The sequence below is a fragment of the Pagrus major genome, chromosome 8, assembly GCF_040436345.1.
Source record: "Pagrus major chromosome 8, Pma_NU_1.0".
Lineage (NCBI taxonomy): Eukaryota > Metazoa > Chordata > Actinopteri > Spariformes > Sparidae > Pagrus > Pagrus major.
The window spans coordinates 17974031-17990793 of NC_133222.1; the positions used below are offsets into that span (position 1 = coordinate 17974031).

General features: G+C 41.1%; 1 protein-coding gene across 1 annotated transcript in view; it reads right to left on the reverse strand.

Moving 5' to 3' along the window:
* peak1 (pseudopodium-enriched atypical kinase 1) overlaps nucleotides 1-16354 on the reverse strand; it is a 29016-nt gene extending 12662 nt beyond the window's left edge. The window contains exons 1-2 of the mRNA XM_073472525.1: nucleotides 12837-16354; nucleotides 4647-4894 (exon numbers count right to left, since the gene is read on the reverse strand). Coding sequence (XP_073328626.1) covers nucleotides 4647-4894; nucleotides 12837-16225 — 3637 coding nt within the window. The 5' untranslated portion in view covers nucleotides 16226-16354. The remainder of the gene's footprint in view (nucleotides 1-4646; nucleotides 4895-12836) is intronic.
* Nucleotides 16355-16763: the final 409 nt, after the last annotated feature.

The window sequence follows — 16763 nt, forward strand, 5'->3', positions numbered from 1 at the left end:
AATAATTTATTAGATTGATCTTTTAATCTATTAGTCTGTGACATGACAGTTTTTCAGAGCTTCAGTTGATTCCTTCAAATGTTTTCTTTTGTCTGATACAAATAGTTGAGGATTACTTTACAATATGACACCCGTACCCCTTTCTACCAAATTAGCTCTGGTTCTTGACTGTTTTCATCAAGATTATTGGAACCTGATCCTATCTAGCAAACCAACCTGTGTTTCCATCAGCTTTGAGCAGAACCATTGCAATCAAGGATGCATTGTCAACAGAAGGCATTGCAAATTGCATAATAACCTGTAGAATATGACACGCCCACTTCAGTTCTCACTTCTGGTTATGGAAAACCTGCTACTGTATTTTTGGTTCCAGCTGAGAACCAACTAATAGCTTTCAAACCAATTTCTCTTTCGTCCAATTCCTCCAAACTGTTCCACATAAGGTGTGCGAACCGAAACGGAACAAGTTCCACATTGTGACAATATTTCTATTTTAAGTCATTTCTTTTGTCTGTGATTTAGAAAAATATAAGATAAGTGAGCACAAGTTACATGTGACTTTTAACATAACTACACAAAATGCTGTAATCTTACTGTGAAGGAATAGGAGTATTTTGAAATGTATCCTAGACTTTCATCTCTGACAATTCTGCATCGACAATTTAAGTACACAGTGTAACAAATGCATGGTAAAAGTAAAACCCCCAAATCAAACCACCAAAAGGTGTTTCAGAATAGTGAGAACCATGAATACAAAGTTATTTTGTTATAATTTAAAACAAACTGATGTTAAACTAAATGTCTTTTGACCTGTGTGCCCCAGGAAATAAAACAGTTAAGAATCCCAATCCCAGCAAAATCTGTTCAGGATTGAAAACCTGACTGCTTGTTCTTCTCGTCTTGAACACAGAACCTAATGTGTCTGAAAGAGCTATTCTGCTACTGCTTTCTATTTCCTCAGTCCAATTCTGGGTATCAATACATGCAAACTGTCACATCGTCATCAAAATCAAACAAGCAAACACACATGCCTCTGTGACTTCTCACAGTGGCAGTTGCAGTAAAAATAGCTTGTAACAAACATCCTCTAGCAGGGTTGGATTAATGTCTTCCTTTCTCTTCAAGTATACCTTGAATATAAAGGAAACCTAAAATAACATTGTATATAATATATATAAATCATTATCTAAAATACCATATAAAAGGTATTCCACTTACAGTTTAAAGACCAGTATCCTCCGACATTTGTTTGTAAGGATATGAAGGAACTTGTTGCCGTAGCAGAGCGATTACTGTTCAGCCATTGTGCTAAAATAAAACTAAATCCAACACTCTAACAACGGGAGGCGATGGAGGAGGTGGGTAGATTAAAGAGGAACAGAGAGGAGGAAGGATGTAAGAGCAGTAGAGTGGGTGGCTATAGAGGTGGTAAAAGTGAGGGGAAATGACCGAGAGGTGAAGAAGTGAATGGGGGACACTTGATAACAGAGAGACAAAGAGGTGATGAACACAAACACAGAGATGACAATGACAAACAAGAAAAACAAGCCTACCTCAATTCCACTAATATCTCAAAGTATTTAGGTAAACATGGTGCAACAGCAGTAAAACGCTTTTCTCTGCTTCCATCCCTGAGAGTCTTTGCGGAGCCGCTGTGCCAACAGGCAAGCTCAACGCTCCCACCAATACTAGAGATTTCTCACTGAGAGAGGCAGCGAGCGCTCTGCCTCCTACTGCCTGATGCTCTGATTAAAACACAAGTGTGTGTGTATACTGTAGCACCAGTGAGAGAGAGAGAGACACTTGTGCTCTGCAAAGTGAATGCGATTCTCCTCTTAAATGTGTGAACGGAGAGTATTACAGAAGCCGAAAGTGGACAGCAGAGAGAGCGGGGGCAAACCAGTTCTATTTCTGTCACTCTACCAAGTAAAGTGGAAACATCACATTCAGCAGCAATGGTATTGATCTTGAAGGCCACACACATGCCCTCCCAAACAAAAATTAAGTGCTGTACTGCACAATGTTTGAAGGCAGACAAACACACACAAAAACACACTCCTGCCTTGTTCCTCATTAGCAGCATGCAGGAGAGTAAAATTAGGCAGCAGGGAGCTCATCATGTGCTATCCAGGGAGCTTTTACAGTTACACAGAGTGCGCACACACATACAGACACATACACACACACATTTTACATACCCTTACATAACTGTAAAAAAAAATCTAATTAGTGCAACAATGACAAACAAAAACACACAAACACTTCCTTTAAGATCCTTTAACTAGGAGTGCATGATATGGAGTTTTTCAATCTGATACCAACAACAAATAATTACCTGCTTCTCGTGTACGATATTAGGGTTACTGCTTCCTTTTCTCTTTGTTTATTGGTGGATCGCAAACCAACTTTAATGAATCAGAATATGTAGATTCGGCACTTGTTAAGTCAATAAAAGCAATTTGGCTTCATGTTATTGGCTCTATTTATCAAGTAAAATTTCATTATAGCCAATAAATGGTTGATAATATATTACAATTGGTGATAATTGCACAACCGTTCAAGCAAATGTGTAAAGACACAGTAAGAAATCTCAGCAGTGCATCTGCTCCACAAACCCACACTCTTCAGCCTACCACTTTGTGTTTCTATTTCTTTTTGTTTCACACACCACTCGATCACAGTGAGATCCTTTCCCACCCACAGAGAGCTTCGTGTTTTAAGTGTCCAGCTATGTTTGAAAAGAGTGCCTCCCTCTCTCTTCCTCCTCACGTTGCTGCAAAAGTCTGCCCTTGACTCGCTCGTCATTCGACCGCCAGACTGTCTAATGTCTAAAGATGAAAGGTCTCGTGTCAACTAGTGACAAAGTGGGGACTGTGATAGAGGAGCTTCGTAATTGTCATGTTTGAGGAATGTAATGATGCAGTCTGCAGCAGTGTTATAAACCAGAGAGGAAGTATTTGGGACTATTTGTTGTTTCTGCTGAGACAAAGATCTTAAGGAGTTAATCCCTTTAATTGGTCTTTATTGCCGTTTGGTTTCAAAACAGCAGTGTGCTGGGTGATTTTTTCATCTTTTTGGGATAGAAGATGAAACTGTTAACGACTTACAGATGTGCCTGTGCCTCTTGATAATTGTTTGTCTTCCTTTTAACACCAAAAAGGCAAACTTATTTTCTCAGTTATGTTTACACAATTTCACTGAAGTTGTATAATAAGGATAGCAAAATACAAGATAACAAATACAGAAATACACAATTACCATACAACGCAGATTTGTGTGTGTGTCTGCTCTTCTGACTCTACTCAATATGTCCACTTATACTGTAAATCTCAGGTTACACAACTTGTTTTTATATTCCTCCTGGAAGTGACTTTTATTGCGAGAAAAGATTACATTTGTGTGAACAAGCGAAGGACTCAACTCGTTCAGGCTGTGTGGAGGTGCCAGACACTTTCATGCCATTTTCAAACTGGACTTCAGTTTAGCATAGCCAGATTAGACAATTATGAGTTTTGACAGTAAAGACAGAATGATAATTAGTGCCAGATATGAGGATAAAAGCTTTTATGACATTAATAGCAGTGCTGGCATCTGTGAATGTAGTTATAAGGGTAACCCTGCTCCAAACTCATCAATCATACCAAGTATGGTTTTCAGAAATACCACAAGAGCAGGTGATGAAGGCAGTGAGACAGAGAAGAAAATACAGATTGTTATTAAGATGAAAACATAGAAGTAATCTGTTGATTAATCTGAGTGAGTGGTCCCCTCTGTGTACATTTCTGCATGTCCAACAAATGTGCTAAAGTAAGTGGCCCTGATGAGTACTGAACAGAACAACTAATGTCAGGGCAAAGATTTCCACCTCCAGCTGAAATAACATATTTTTAAAATAGTTCCAAGATGCAGCCTCTGGGTGACAAGATGTGTCGAGATTTTGAGCTCCAGCTGTTGCAGCACGGAATAAATTATGACTTGTCACATGTGAAGCTGTGCTGATGCTGAAGAAAAGTGAAATCAGCTATTTAGGAGTGAAGTGAAGTGCAGACACTGAGGACTGACAGATTGCGGCAATATTCGTTTACTGACTCCAGATACAATGAACATAACCTTCATACAGAGAGATAGTATGATTCTTTCTTTCATCTATGTTCTGTTTAATAAAAATCAATACAAAATAACAGTTTAACCATGTATAGCTTTTTTTAAATTGCTCTGAGGGATTGTGGTACACAGTCAGCAGCTTATCTGCAGTTCTCCTCATGTGTCTTACTACTTATTTTTTATGAGAAGCATATTCTGAGCTACAAGAGGACCATGTTCTGTAAATTACAGCAAACAGCATCTTTTTGCAGGAGGAAACTAATACATTTTTGAAGCATTACGACATAAAATCTTGGTGAAAATCAGTTAAGGCGCAAAGGAGTGGCAGTTGTAGAGTGAGTGATGAGAAGATAAGCAAAAATATCAGTCCTACGCAGAAGGATAATGCTCATTTGGACAATAAAAGCTCACAGGCTTTGTGGTACACCCACTTATCTATACAGCACAGTAAAGTACTGTTTTTAAGTACATGTTTAGAGCTTTATGCAAAATATTTACAGCATAAATACACAAGAAACCAACACGTGTGGTACCCAGCTTACCCAGATTGCTGTAAGTGGCACTGCATTGGCTGGAGGCGGTAGAGTGGGAGTGATGGGAGTGATTCCCGTCCTCGTCTGGCTCTCCAAGGCTGGCGCTGCCCTCGCTGGCCGGGGCTGGTGTGGCAACCTGTTTGGCATGGCCATCTTCGCCCTCCCCAAGCACAAGCCCCAGATTCACTTTGGCAGGCAGGGAGGCGGCACCGGGCAGCTCCCGATCCCTGGTACCGCTGGCACTGACTGGTACCTGGCTGCGGATCACAGAGAGAGGCATGCCTCGTTTACTTAGGAAAATGTGAAAACTTGCTCCATTAACCGTCTAATTAAATTAGTTTTCTTTCCTTTGTTTGTAATCTATCATAATATTTTTCCCACTGCTTTGAGATTGTTCTGTATTCTGTTACTGATAAGGTTTACTTCTGTGTGAAAAAATCTTCAAAACAAGTCAGAAATGAAGAGGATGATAATAATGGGCTCTATTGTGGAGGCAGCAGTGTTGGTGGATGATAAACAAGCTGCTATTGATAAGACTTCAATCTGTCATCGTTCATTTTGTGTATGACAGATAACTGTATCTAACATCACAAGACATGAACAAAACACACAACAATGTTTTGATTTGGTCAGTTTTTTCAATCTCTCGAATCATTGTCTGCACCGCCTCATCAGCTCCCCTCTTTCTTCTCAGCAAGTGAAGAATTAGAGGCAGCACAGCTATAAGAGTGGGGCTTTTGAAGCCTGATTTGCTTCATATGCAACTACACTTACGTTGCCCGAAGGAAGGTGGAAGAAAAAGGCAGACCAGGTCAAAACCCTGTGTGATAATTTGCTCTGAAGATCCTTCCGTGATAGTAGGTGGCTTTAATGTGACGTGTGATAAGAGGTGAGATGAATTTCATCTAAATCTGCCACAGCAGATTGATCAAAAGGTGTGATGATAACATGAGAGACTTTAATGTGATTATAAACAGTTAAACAGTTTTTCCAAATTTATTTTTCATCAGATACTTAACAAAGCTGTAGGGATGTACTTAGGCATTCTGGTCATAGTAAAAAATAATGAACAATGCAGCTTCACAAGAATAAAAAAAAACAGAAATGTAATCTCGTCTCCTGACGGATGTGTTTAAAGTGCGGCAACACTGATGCAAACTGTCACATGAAGAAATGTATGTGAGCATTATAGAGCGTGGCATAATAAACCACGATGCCTGTCACCTTCATGATTTGTTGCGTTTTATGCGTCTGTTGTAATGTGGCTGTTCAGAATGACTTACAGCAGATGAATGCATAATGTTCCCTACTGCAACAGCATGCCATATACTTCATAATGTACTGACAGAAGAAATCTGGGTCACATCTTACAGTTACTCAGGGTGTGTTACTACTGGAGACTTGAGATTGCACAGTGACTCCAATCACAGTGTGAAAGCCCTGGGGATGTTATGAAGAGACCTGTCATATATTGTAGCTCTTGCTGCCATAGATGCGAGGTGTACAGGCAATCAGCCACATGTGGGGCTTCTTAAGGAAGTGACAAGTCCACAATTGCCCATGGGGCCTGAGTGCATTGCCTTATTATTGCAGTTTAAAAAAGTATTTTCTGACATGGTCAGAAAGTTATCATTTAAAGTTTTTGACCACGAGTAGCGCTATGGAGCAGTTTTTTTATGATGTGCACCCCCATTTTGTGTAATCACTCCAATTGTGGACTTGTGGTAAAAAGTGGTATTTGTCTTGCGCATGTGCAGGTGGCCACGAATCTTGTATTTAAAATGTGTAAAAGTGTCTTTCTCCTAAAAGAAAAAAATAACAAAAAATACTTCCGCAAATTGAAACAAGTGGGTTTGGTTTTTGACCCTACTGAAAGTACAAGAAAGTTTCCTTATATGCCTGTAAATACACAAACACACTAAAGAGAGACTGTAGCTACACAAAAACAAATAGCTGAAAAAGAGCCTTTCCTTTTAATTTAAGTTAACTACAAGTCACAACCTGATGTTTTTCCACAGTCACCTGGGTAACTGTGTCTTCCTGATCAGCTGAAAAAACTTAAACAGATGGTATTTCATTGAGAGCCATCTGGGATCAGTCTGCCCCTCTGATCACGGTAAATAAGATACTCAACGGCTGCTGCCCTCTGATCTGATAACAGGTCAGCTGTGATCTTTCAATGTGACCTGTGTGAGACATTACAGCCTTGGGCCACCTGGGTTGTGACCACCCAGGTTGGGTGACATTCTAAACTACTGTAGATTTAACCCCTATTGTATTACAGAAAATATTAGCTGCATAGCTCTTACGCATGTGGCTGGCCCTGCCAATTTCAGATGTTGTGGTGGCATTTTGTTTTACTATTCTACCACAGCCTGTTTTGGGTTTGAATCCCTTATCTTTTACCTTTCCTGTCCTTCTGCTGAATAATGAAATTTAAAATGAGGTCAACATACAACAAAAAAAGGTCACAAAAAGTTCACAGAGCTGGTTTAATAGCCGCGGGTGTTGTTATAGGTGGGGCAGCTTGGCAGTAATGTTTGTATTATGCTGAATCAGGTGTGTCATTTCCTGTGATTACACATGTTGTTAAATTGACTAATGATTATGTGATCCTAGGAAAAAGTCCCTTTCAAGAAAAAGTTAGCTCTTGACAGACAACAAAACTCAAAGGGTGAGTGTGAATGTTTGGGACCTTTACAGCTTCTAATGCACAGCTGAAATTAGCTGACATTCTTCTATCACTAACAAGCAGAACAGCTATTCACAGCAAGTAACAGAGTGTAAAATTAAGCGCTAAAGCCTTCCGGTGTGCCTTGATTATAGTTACATAAGGAGACATTTGTCCGAATAATCATTTTAGACACTTGTGTGTGGTGCTGTGATGCAGGAAGAAACATTTAATCAAGTTTAAAATTTATAGAAATGAGTATCTAAAAAATGCTAGAACAGAAAAAACATGTTTAAAAAAATCCTATCCTTTGTTCCAAGAACAGGTATGCATCATCAGAACAACATAATTAATGATGACAACGACATATTTGGGCTCAGACAGGATTCAATTGAAGGGTGACTATCATTCTCTCAGAAAAGAGAAAAGAAACCGGTGTGGACATTCTTGGAATATGGATCCAAATACAACAAATGCTAACCTACAATCATTGAGCGCGATCGCTATTAAAGTCACATTTTAGGGAAAGGTTTCATATGAAAGCAGTGAGGTTTTTTTTTCTATAAGGAACACAAGTATTGTTGCAATAATTTTACTGTGATAGAAAAATGAGCACTCGAAGAAAACACCCAGCTGCTCAAGTGTCTGTCTCTACCCTGGGGCTCTGTGTCTGAGGAAAGCATCAGATCTGACATGTTTATGATCTGTCTTTGTAGAGCATAAGCCCTCTGTGTCTCTTTTAAAGAGAGCTGATCAATAGCCTCTGAGTTGCACAGTGCATTACTTTAGCACTTGCCGGCTTGCCAGCAGTAGACAGCTGATATAAAAGGCCCAGTGTTGTGAGACCACTAGAAAACAAAGAGGAAGTAAACAGTGAGAGGATGGAGGCATAAACATAGAGTATAATTACAAATTAAACAGCATAAAGAACAGTGTGTTATAATCGAAGGCAGAAAAATTAACAGTCTGTTGGCCTACACGTTATCTCAGTTTCCTCTTTTTTTCTTCCTTATTCTGTCTACATGAATAGATGTCATTACATAGTTCTGGTTTTGACTAAACAGGGATACTGTACTGTATCTTATACATTAATCCTACTCAAAACCAAAGTAGTAATGGATTACAGTCAGCTGTAAAACTATCGAAAAGTGGCATTAAATCATAAAAAAGACGATCTCTAGCACATACTGTAATCCTGAGCAGACAAAACATCCAGAATGGATACACACCTTGAGAGGCCCTTAACACAATAAATACCTTTAAGGCTGCTACACGATTCAATGTCAGGACCTAACTTGTTCAGACAGCATGAAGCTGCCTCAGTACATTTCACAGTTTCTTGGATCTCTGCCGCAAGAAATTAACAATCTCTGGTCCACAACACAAATCATATAATCTTAAGAACCTCTCCTGCCTACTAAGTCAATATGACTTACACAGCTGGACGGTCACAGATATTTACAGAAGTGAAGGAAAGAAAAGGGTTTCAGTTCTTACCCACTGTACTGGCTTACACAGTTTCCCATCTGGAAACCTTGAATATAAGGCAAAGCTGAATTCACATTCTAGGTAGAGCAGTGAACGCAGACTGGCCAGTCGTGAAGGATCAAAGTCTTTTCCTGTGTATATTCTTTCCCTGTCTTCTTCTCTTTCTCTCTCTTTGAATGTTCCTACCTGTCTCAGGTAATGTGTGTTTGCCAGAGCTGAAGAGCACGCCCTTGTTAGCCAATAAAACTGCTTCCAGTCAAAAAAAACACCCTGCAGGGTTAACCCCTTATCTGCCAATCAAGATAAAAGGTCTGTAGAATGACCTGTATGACCAGTTCATAACACGTCTATTTGTCTGTTTACCCAGGGAAAGTTGAGGTTTTTAACATGAAAGTCCTTTTACTTACTGCAAAATATATTTGCATCAAAGGTATGTCATTTCATGTAGAGACAGACAATATTACTATTTGTCAGCAATAATCGGGCAAGAAAGGTGGATTAACAATAATTTATGGGATCATGACTTAAACAACAAGGATTTGTTGAATAATAAATAACAAATTTGAGAAACTGCTTAGGTTGCAACGAATCCTATTTTTTCAGAAAGACTTTAAGGTGCCAGTATTTTGCAGAAGCACAGACTTGAAAAAATAAAACATAACAAAACAATAAAACTAGAGGGACCTTTCAGTTCATAACAGACTAGTTATTTAAAAACACTTCCTTTCCCTTTAACATGAGTTACAGAAGCAATGTGAGGAATTTATTCAAATTCCACAAATTCTTTCTGCAGTCTTTGTCACATCTTCTTCCACAACACCACAGGAAGCTAAGGCACCAAGGGAGAGTTTAAGCTATTTTCTGTTTTTGGGTCAAGTCAAAACCATGTGCCAATGCCTAAGATAAACATCAAATAGACAGTGTAGTAACATAGTAACCTACTGAGCAACACGCAAAGTGAATAAAAATAGTTATTAATTGACAAGTTCACCATGAAAGCTGTAAATGGCAGGGTCATAAAAGCGGTTTGTAAAAGACAGGTGCAAAGAAAATAAGGCAGAGTACCAAAGGTGAGGTGCGCGAAAGCATTGAAGTGTGACAGCATAAATGAATAAATGGTAAAATGTTGGAATTGTGGTAAAACTTCAACTAGTTCTGGTGTTAAATGTAAGTAAATGAATGCTGTTCAGAATTTTAATGTTGAGAAAGATGTTCTATGATGTTCAATATAAATGGGAAACATTTAGTAGAGGAATGCTGCAACGATTCATCTTCATGCTGACATCGGTTCCAGAGACTAAACTTTGTATTAGTGAGTAAGATATTGTACTCAACATTGAAGTTTAGAAAGAACAAACTTAATTTATCTTCATTTGAGTAATCCATCATCCTCTGTATGAAGTGAGGGAAAACACCCAACTTTTGTCCTGACTAATGACTTGACGATTTTGGCATCAAACTTTTGGGTAACGTACTGGGTACTTTTCAATACATTCAGTACACCATCACATATTCAATTTTAGTACAGCATCACCTAGATAACCCCATATTAATAGCAAGCCTTGCACATACTTGACTTTTGTACCACGTATTATAAAGTGTGAGAAGAGACAGGAACTTCTGGTAGAAAGAGGAGATGGCGAGAGCTGAAGCTTGAGGAGGAAAGAAAAAGCAGGGAAGCTAGAAAAAAGACAGAATGGGGCCATGCTAATGACAGGATGGAGGAGAGATACATTCAAGAATCTGCAGTGCTTCAGGCTCAAAGGGAAAAATGTGGAAGAAAGGCACGGAAGAGGAGCAAAAAATTGCACGAAAGAGAGAAAATGATGGTGGAAAGCCAAGTACCTTGAAACAACCCAGAAGAAATGGATAATATGAGGGTGGCTGGGATACGAAGAAATGGATAAGAACAATGTAGGTCAAAATGTGACAGATCGGGTAAGAAGACCAACAAGAACATCTAAAAAAGTTGCTCCCATGCCAAAATGTATGTGGGTGTGGCGTCAGCAAGGTAAACAGTTCCACAGTGATACTCCTACTAATCAAGTGGGTGCTGTAGGATGAATTTTTAAAACAGATCAGGATCCTTAACAACATTTTCCCAATACCAAATCCCAATTTCCCTCCTGAAAATATATCAAATTCCAGATGCTGTACAGTCTCTGGTTTCATTTAGTTTTTTTTTTCATTTAGTGTGCTTAATTACACATACGCCTATAAAAAATAAATTGTAATTTGTTTAGAAAATGACATGAAACCCCAGGAAGAGGTAGTAAGGAAATACTGTAGGGAGCACTTAGCTCAAGTAAGTACTTTCTAACTCTGGAACCTTTTTTTTATGCTTGCTACCAAGTCACGACTTTTATATAACATTGACCAATTAGTCATTTCACACAGACTGAAAATATACCACATCTTGATGCAACTTAGGATATTAGGAAATTACTATTTCTAACCAAGTGATTGTGCCAGGTGCATCAGGATGAGTCAGATGATTCATTATTTAATCACCTATTGTAGAATTTTGGGTGGGGTTTGGGGTGAGTTTACATAAGCTGGATGTTTTTTTTCTAGGTCACATCATGTACTTGATGGATCTGCAGTTCAAATATAATTTCCTGCTTTGAACCAACAGTACGCTTTTAAATATTGTGCTAAAACAGTCATTAACACAAAATGGATTGGGAATGTTCTCAGAGTGTATTATCAACATGAAAATGATTAGTGATTAGTACTTCACATTATTAGCAATGTTTTCCGTATACAGCTCCCCTGATGAATGAGTCTTTGTTTGGCCACTGCAGCATCCACTTGCCTGATTACCATCTTAGAGCATCTCTGGGCGCAAAAACAAGTTTTTAATTTAGAGAATAAAATACAGTGTATCTGACACATCTGGGTTATTTTTATCTGGCACCATTACTCACACTGTAGGAAACTTACCCCAAGAAATGAAACAGAAAGGCAAAGACAAATAATGAACTTATAATGCAAGAGTACAGGGACTACACTGTCAATAAGACTGATTACTGTGAGAGTGTGTGTATGTGTTTGAAAATGAGCATTTAATACAATTGAGATGCTAAAGGGAATATGCCAACTAAAGCGTTAATTTATAGAGTAAATGTTGAACCGACTGCTGTTTGATGACTTGTAACTCACTGACTTCTTGTCCTGAAGAAAGAACTGCTAGAACACGGAGCCTGCTGTTCAGGTAATGGATGACATTAAGGAAGAGACCACATAGGTCTGTACAGTCCATGAAGTCGGCTGGACAAGTGGGCGAGTAGACATGCCAAATTAGGATCAAACACCTCTAGAATCTGTGATGAGGGATCTGTTTGATGGGGAGAAGCACCCCTGGCACTCTGGAGGAGCAGCTGGCAAAGGTTGAGGATCTTAATTTTGAGTTGGGTCCAATGAATGCTCTGAAGGGAATGCATGTGGGTAAGGGTAATACTGGCATTGCATGCAAAATCATTCATTAGAAAAGCAAAGGGTGACATATGAGGAACATGTGGGCACTTTAAGAGAGTCCTTAGAATTTCACTACAGGTCTTAATGAGAAAGGCATATGAGAAACTATTTTTACAAAGCAATATTTATATTGCAGCAGCTCAAAGTACCATTCACCTCTTTAAAATCCATGTAAAATTGTTTTTGGAGGAACAACCTCTCATCTTAGGTTAATCTTTCTACAGGAAATTAAAAACAGCAAAGCTGGGCCAAATTCCTACAGGTCTACTCCACATGTGCATACATACATAATGATTAGATGACATTTGTGAACCCTACTAAATGCCCAGAGACACGTCGACTATAACAATGGAAATTCCTGCTTTAAGATTATCTGAGAAAAGGGTTACCTTAACATCTCATGTTTACTTTTGTTTGATTTTTTAATCTCTGTACTTATCTGAAACCACGTTTATGTTTAACATATTATTTTAAACAGAACCTTTACTACGATGTGCGACTGTTACAGGCTTTACTCTGGTTACTCTGATTAATGTAATGCTGTCAGAATCTTGGTCAAATACCTGAAGTCCTTGCTGATGAGATCACATCCAGTGGTGTGTGACGGTGGTGTTTGTCCTGGACTCAAAGGTCTGGGTTCCTTGTTCTCATCAGGTGTCAGTAATGCATTTTCTCTGCACTCCTCTACTCGTAGTTCTCCTTCTCCATCACCAGGAGTGCTGCCACTTTCTGGTTTGTAGGTGAAGATGATTGTTGGCTTCTGGGTTGGATCCTCTGGTTTTGCCTCGGTGAACCAGTGATGTTGTTGGATTGGTGGCGGTGGAAGCATGTGAATGACTGTTCCATCAAGCCCAACCAGCTTGCCTTTTTCCTTCTCTCTCTCCACCTTCTCTCTCTGCTCATCCTCATCTTTCCGCCGACGAAAGAAGCTCTTAAAGGAGATCCAGCGTTTGGGTTTGGCGCTATCTGTTGAAATGCGTCTCCCCTCTCCACCTGGACTTGATTCACCTTCACTGGGTCGTACAGGGGAACTGGAGGCTGAACTCTTTGTCCAGTTGCCAAAATGTCTCTGTAGGATGTTGGAAGCGTGATAAGGGGAAGATGTAGATCTAGGAGGGGGGAAGGGGGCATTGGGCTCTGAACGGGGGCTGGAGAGTGGGACAGCAGCAGAGGCACTCTGAGATTTAGACAAAACTTTTGATGGTGTGTCCTTCTTGGGCTTGGAAAGACAGCCATCAGTCGTGGAGAAGAGAGACTTGGGTCTGGTGAGGGTCTCCTTCATGGCGTCAGGCGGGAGGGCATAAAGCTCCTCAGAATTGGGGGTTTTGGCTTGTGCTGAAGGGGATTCTGGAGGAGACTGGGGAGGGTGGATGGAGGCCACAATTTGTAAAAGCACAGCACTGGCCTCCTCCTTATGGCTTAATGCTGCCCCAGAAGCTATAGCTAAGTCTGTATTATTATCTTTACTGCAAGTAGCATCTCCACTTGTCTTGCAAGTGCGTGTAACAGCGCTGGCAGAGGGGCTGGTTTTAGGTAAGTTTGCAGTAATGGCAAGAATGGCAGGGGAATTTGATGATGTACTGGGAGAGAGGGCCCCAACTGTCGGGCTCATCACAGTGCTTGTCACAGTGCTTGAGTCTGTAGTGGTTTTAGGTTGTAAATTTGGTGCTTTTGACACTGCTTCATGTGGAGCTTTAGTCTCTTCAAAAGAGGCTCTCTCTGATGTGCCTCTACCAGAGATAGTTTTCTCGGTTGAGGAGGACTGGACACTCTCAGTGGAACCAATCTCTTCATAAGTATGGCTGGCTACCCTACTACCTACTCCTTTCGGCTGCTGCAGTTCCCCACTGAGTCCCAAAAAACTCTTGTACACAGCTAGGTTGTCATATGCACTTGGATTGATAACAATAGGTACCTTAACAGCATTCTTAGAGCTGCGGGCATAAGCTGGCTCATCTCGAATAATAATAGGAAAAGGAGGCATGCCTGCATTATTGAAACTATTAAACTTGATCTCTGATAAATTGGGGGACTTCACAGGTACAGTTCGGGATGAAGACAGCCCAGCAATGGGAGAAGTGGGAGCTGACTTGTGACTGCAGTGCTGAGTAGGGATGGAGGGGCCATGAGTAGTCCCAACCCCCAGATCCACTTTAGGTATTTTTTGTCGAGGACTTGTGCTAGATGTCCATACTTCTTGGTAGCGTATGTTCCCTGATTTCTTTCGGGATGTACCTGGCAGTGCGACAGATGTCGGTGATGTTGGCATCACAGGAGACGATGGAGAAACAGGGGAGACTGGAGAGAGGGGCTGACCTAAAGGAGTGCTACAGAACGATGTAGGGCTGGAAGGCATTGACAGGTTTTTGGGTTTTGGAGTAAGGTCTGGAATCTGTTCCTCTTTGTTGGCCATAGATGCTGACACATCCACTACAGTGTAAGGCTTACAGATCAGCGATTTTTCCAAATTCACTACACGGTACGGTTTAGCTTGCTCCTCTGTGGGACTAAAACTGATAGTGACTGGTTGACCTGGAAGGGCCTGGGGCATTGGCATGCCTTCTCTGCCATCCTGATCTTCTAATCTAATGGCAAGGACAGCCTTGTGTGTTTCAGTCATCTTGAGTGGACTCAGTGCTCTGTGGACGGGCTCCTTTTTCGGAGAAGTGCAGGAAACAGGTGCCTTAGAAGATGTGGGAGACTGCAAGCCATTTCGCAGAGCACAGGGAGCACTGCTCCCACTGCTGGAAGTTGTTCGAGAATCCTCTGGTAAAGAAGACAATGATTCTGGAGAAGTGGTAGATTCTGTATTTGATAGGAAACCGCTGCCTTGCATGTCATGGGGCCCATAGGGAAGCAGAGCCCCATTGGAGTCCATGGAGGGGTATCCATTTAAAATCTCATCATAGCTATCATCATAGTCCACTGCACAAATTCGCTGTAGTGAGCGGTTACGAAGTGGCACAGTATTCCACTTTTTCCCAGCAGCAAAGGGTACCGGAGACAATGTAGCAGCGCGGAAATTTGCAAATCTGGGTTGGCCTCGCATACGTATCTCCATGGCTAATAACTCTTCATCACTTTCATCCCAGCTTTCATGTTCATCATCCTCATCCCTTTCAGTCTCTTCCTCCTCATCTTCATCCTCATCATCATCTTCACCTTCACTGGAAAATTCTGGGTAGCAAAAGCGACCACCCTCTGTGCTGATGATCTCGTTGCTATCGCTAAGGGATACCCGTTTTTGAGCAGTGCTGCAACCGCCACCACTACTGCTGCTTCCTATGGCCAGACAGCTTGAGGCCGGAAGGCCTCTCTCCAAAGACCGTCTGTATGAACTACTGATTCGTCCCCAAAACAAGTCTTTGGAACCAGAAAGGGGCGAAGGGTTAAGGCCAGGGCCTAACCCAGCAATCTCCTTTAGGACATCTGTCAGTCCACTGTTGTTGTTATTTCCACTTGGGGTCCTAGGGCTTAGTTGCCCATAGCCCTCAATTTCCTCACTACCATCCTCTCCCTCGTTGTTGTTGTTGCTGGGCCCACCGGGCCTCTTACGGTTCAGTCCGTTGCGATTCCAGACTGTGAAGGCTGACGTTTTGCCCTGCTCTATCACATTTGGTGGTCGTTGAAGGTTGCCGTCTAGATCTAGTGCTGCAGAGGAGCAGGGCAGCATCATAGTTGGCTTAACAGCAATGGTTGGCTTCTTAGCCACCGGTGGACGGAAGTGTCCTGAACGGGTAGACACACTGCCAGTCCTCTGGGAGTTGGTAAGGTCAGGATTGGCTCTGGCCCCAGCAGGGGGTGGATTCAGTTGCTGAGTGGTCGGAGGCCTCTGCTCAGGAGGCTTCCTTCCACCGCTTTGTGCCAGACAGTGCAGACTCTTGGGTTTGAAGCAGTTCTTGCACTCGCCTGGTTTCCACACGTGCTCGGTGAAGGTGCTACAGGCGGACATGGCTGCTGGTCCAGTAAGGCAGCCTGCTGGGTCAGTGGACAGGAAACCCCTCCATGAAGCTACGGGTCACAGGTACTAAGGGTAGTACAAAAATGATGAGCACTGTTCAAGCCTCAGATCTGGGGTTCACTGGACCTAAAAAAGAGAACAGGAAAGAAAGGTATACATTAAACTCTTCTTTTAAATTTGTGAATTTAATTTTAAACATTTAATTGATTTAATTGTGATAAATACTTCACCTTAACAAAATACAGGGAGTGGTTAGAAACTAAGTTTATTACAAAGTTCATGTCCATGCAGGAAAAAATACTGAATCAATCAAGAAAAAATAGATCCAATTATGCATTTTATCAGACACAGCTACACAGAAGTAAAGAGGATTTAGTGTGGCAAAAAGAGGAAAACGGGGAAAAAAGCTGTGTGAGACAGAGTATAAATTAGGAAGGCAGTGCTACACTGTCTCCATTAGGTGGCAAACTTTCTCTACCTAGCAGCCAATCTATCCTATGGGACAGTCATCGGTCTCCCCCTAACCCTC